Source organism: Juglans regia, chromosome 10 (genome assembly GCF_001411555.2).
Source record: "Juglans regia cultivar Chandler chromosome 10, Walnut 2.0, whole genome shotgun sequence".
NCBI lineage: Eukaryota > Viridiplantae > Streptophyta > Magnoliopsida > Fagales > Juglandaceae > Juglans > Juglans regia.
Genome location: NC_049910.1, coordinates 9,502,446 through 9,506,130, shown reverse-complemented (window position 1 = coordinate 9,506,130; position 3,685 = coordinate 9,502,446). Strand labels below are relative to the sequence as shown.

The 3,685-nt window shown below is 35.0% G+C and overlaps 1 protein-coding gene across 1 annotated transcript; it reads right to left on the bottom strand.

The window, feature by feature from the left end:
- Positions 1–523: 523 nt before the first annotated feature.
- On the bottom strand, positions 524–2,374 carry LOC109009393 (ethylene-responsive transcription factor RAP2-4-like). Its single transcript, XM_035694964.1, has one exon. The coding sequence runs from the start codon at positions 1,899–1,901 to the stop codon at positions 846–848; it is 1,056 nt and encodes a 351-aa protein (XP_035550857.1). The 5' UTR covers positions 1,902–2,374; the 3' UTR covers positions 524–845.
- Between the last annotated feature and the right edge of the window lie 1,311 nt (positions 2,375–3,685).

The window sequence follows — 3,685 nt, the reverse complement described above, 5'->3', positions numbered from 1 at the left end:
TTTCTATAATTTTTTTTTTTTTTATACGGGTGGAGGGTTTCAAACCCAAGTTTTCTATATGTAGAAACGGATCATATGTGATCATGCTGTTGGCATCCTTTTCTAAAATTGAATTATTGAATTTGTTAATAAAATTTGAAAATATTTATTCCCCAACTTTCCATCGACTTAATTTTGACTACTCTGTAAGCTTCAAATCTATTCTCATAATTACAGTTGAAGCAAACCACAAATGAGTTGAAGCCTGTGTGCCAATGTGTTAAGATCGCATTGATAAAATCCACCAACCAATGGATTCACGCTGGTTGCATCTTATTTTATTTAATTATTATAATTTTTTTAATTATAAAATAATAATAATATTAAAAAATAATATTTATTTCAATTCATCTTAATGAACTCAACTCAGATCCAAACCTAACGTAAAGATAATCCGTGAAGAGAAGGTGCAATGTTGTGCACAAAAATTGTGACCAGAAATTTATAAAATAAAAAAAAATGATAAATCAAATGCTAACCACAATTTTCACAAAATACAAAAACTAGATCTTTATGTTATAAAAATATCACAAGACAAACTTTAATTACACCCCAACTAGATATTACAACCAAGACATAAACTCGGTATTCCTCGTGACCATGACTGGAAAAAAAATACCAGCAGGACCAAGGAGACACCTGAAAATACTTAATAAGTACCGACTCCTAATTAAATTGAACAATACCTCTGCAACAGTAAAAATTTCATTGCAGAAGCACCTGGAGACGCCGACCTAAACCTAGTATTACAAAGAGAAACAGATACCCATTATAAACTTAGGAAAGAGTTTAATTTTGGATAGGACTTAAATAGCTGCCCAGTCAATCTCCACTGACGGAAACTTCTCCAGAGAGAAATTCTGTGTCTCATCCTGCGAGTCTGGGAAATCTAGGAAAGTGATATCGGACTGTGGTGAAGAAGATCCCATGAAGGACGATGATTCATCCGACAAAGCCGGCGATAGTGACCGATTATCAAGCTTACATTCCTCCGAATTTGCACCCAAAGGAGCTGAAATGGCTGGCTTTACGTCAGGAACAAAACAGGGCTCCTCCATTTTCCCCTTTTTTTGCGAAGACGCCAAGCTCTGGCAAATTGCTTGTAACTTGGCGTCTACTGAGGAATGGAGCGGCTTGTAGTCACCGAATTCTCCTGAGATATGAGCTCCTTGGTGCTTGAGATGAGGGAAATTGAGCCTGGAAAACTCTCCCCGGAGTTTATAGGCGGCCTTATCGTATGCCAAAGCAGCCTCCTCGGCTGTATCGAAAGTGCCGAGCCAGAGGCGGGTTCGGTTCTTGGGGAGTCTGATCTCGGCGACCCATTTGCCCCAATGTCTCTGTCTTACTCCTCGGTAGAGTTTTGCGGGCTTTTGAGGGGTGCCAACACGTTTCATAGGTATAGCTTTAGGGCTGAGGAAGTCATGGGCGTGTAGATTTTGGTTCTGCCATTGGCTCAGCCTCTGGTTTTGGAGCAAAGTTGAAGCCATGGCAGCGATTTGTTGTTGTCGCTGTTGCTGTTGGTGTTGAATTTGGGCTTGGATTTGAAGAATCTGGGACGGGGAGAGGTGGTTGAGCCCTATTGAGCTTGCTTGCTCAAGACCCAGTTGGTTATGGCTCGAGAACCCTTGAGAAGGAGAGATGGTAGAGAAAGAAGAAGAGGGATAAGATGTGAAAGATGAAGAAGGCGGAGAAAGAAAAGTAGAGGGACAGGGTGGAGAACAAGAAGAAAAGGAAGTGGTTGAGGAAGAGCATGGTGAAGCACTGTTCATAAAAGGTAGTAGTGCTTTCATTAGCTCTTCTCCTAAAGGTTCTGAGAAATTTGGTGTTGAGCTGCTACTGTAAATATCTATAGCTGCTGCCATCTCTTCTCAAGAAAATCAAACTAGAGGAAAATCACACCACTAAAAATATAAGAAAATCCGAGTCTCTAGAAAATCAACCTGATTCTCTCCAAAACAAAACGGAGGGACAGAAAAACAAACCCTGTTAAGTTAATTGGAGGAAAGCTACAGTTTTTATCAAAGGAAAATGCAAGACAAACCTGGATCTCTATTCTGAATCACCTGGCTTTCAAAAATACCCTTCTGGGTCTGATTTTTTGTTTTCACAGACAGTTTTTCTTTCAGTCAAAATCCAAGAAAACAAAACCCCAAAAGAAAAAAAAGCTTGAAAGAACAGACGATGACAGAAAGGGATTCAGAGAAGTGGGATATAAGAGAGAGGGAAGGGAGATTATTTAACGCAATTGTATTAGGCAGCAAAAGGAAGAAGAGATTAGAGAATCGCTCTCAAACACTCTTTGTTTTGTGGGCTCACTTTTACATTCTATGCGTTTATGGAGTCACCACTCTCTGCTTATATAGCCTCGAGCCCAGGGTTCTCTCTCTCTCTCTAAAACGTCTGATTCTTTTCCTCGTCAAACTTCGAAGAAACCTGCATCCTATGAAGGCTACCCAATGGGGCTTTCACACGTATCCTCGCAGCGTATTGTGGCTGGCAGGTGTCAGTAGCCGAATGGTTAAACGTGTTGACATCTTATTTGCCTTATTTAGTTTTCATTCTACCGTTTTATATAAAAGGAAAATGCTTCCTAGCTATCATTTTATTTTACTTAATAGTTAATAAATTTTTTTTAATGAATTTATTATTTATTATTTATTATTTTTATTTTATTTATTTTAAAATTTTAAAAGAGTTTAAAAAAATATTTTTTAAAAAAATACAATCTACATTATGGTTATAATGTAGGGATCACCTTTCTAGATGATCCTAACATTGTCCTATATAAAAGGTTTAAGAAACTCACAATTTTATTTTTTCTTTTATTTGTTGTTTCGCAATGTGAGATGAATATCCCATCCATGAAACTATTGGAAATCACAAGACATTTGATCATATTTTCCTTTAACGTATCTTCGCATTGACGAATGACTTATTCTATTCAAATGTGTATAAAGAATATCATTCATATCATTTAGAATAATAAGATTTGAATTATAAGAATCAAATTTTAAAATTTATATTTCAAAACAAATTATGTCATATAAGTATTTTACTAAGTGTACTCTATATACCAACTTGGTAATATAATTTTTTTTAGGTCTCATTTAATTACGCAGTTCAGATGAGATGAGATGAGATGAGATGAGATGAGATATTTTGAATAGTAATGAAATTTTTGTGTTAAGATGAGATGAGATAACTTGTAAAAAAGTGTATGTTTGGATAGAAATATGAGATGAGATATTTTGTAAAAAAAAATGTGTTTGAATAGTGAGATAATATGAGATAGTTTTAATATGAACGCATTTCTTTGTTAAATGAAATTATTCTAATTAGGACCTATTTAATATACTATATTTTATAAAATTCAAAATATATATTTCTAATCATATATTACAATAAAATAAAAAAATTATAATAGATAATAATATATATTAAAAATGTGGTAGTTAGTGTTACTGTAGTGGTACAAAGGTACTGTAGAGGTAGCTGAAACTTTGTAACAGATCAACTGTAGTGGTACTGTGTCGTTACTGTGGCGATGGTTAAAAAAGTATAGATGAGATAAAATTTTGTATTCTATCATTTGGATAAGCAGGTGAAATATGAAGTACAACTCATATGAGATAATTTGTATTAAAAA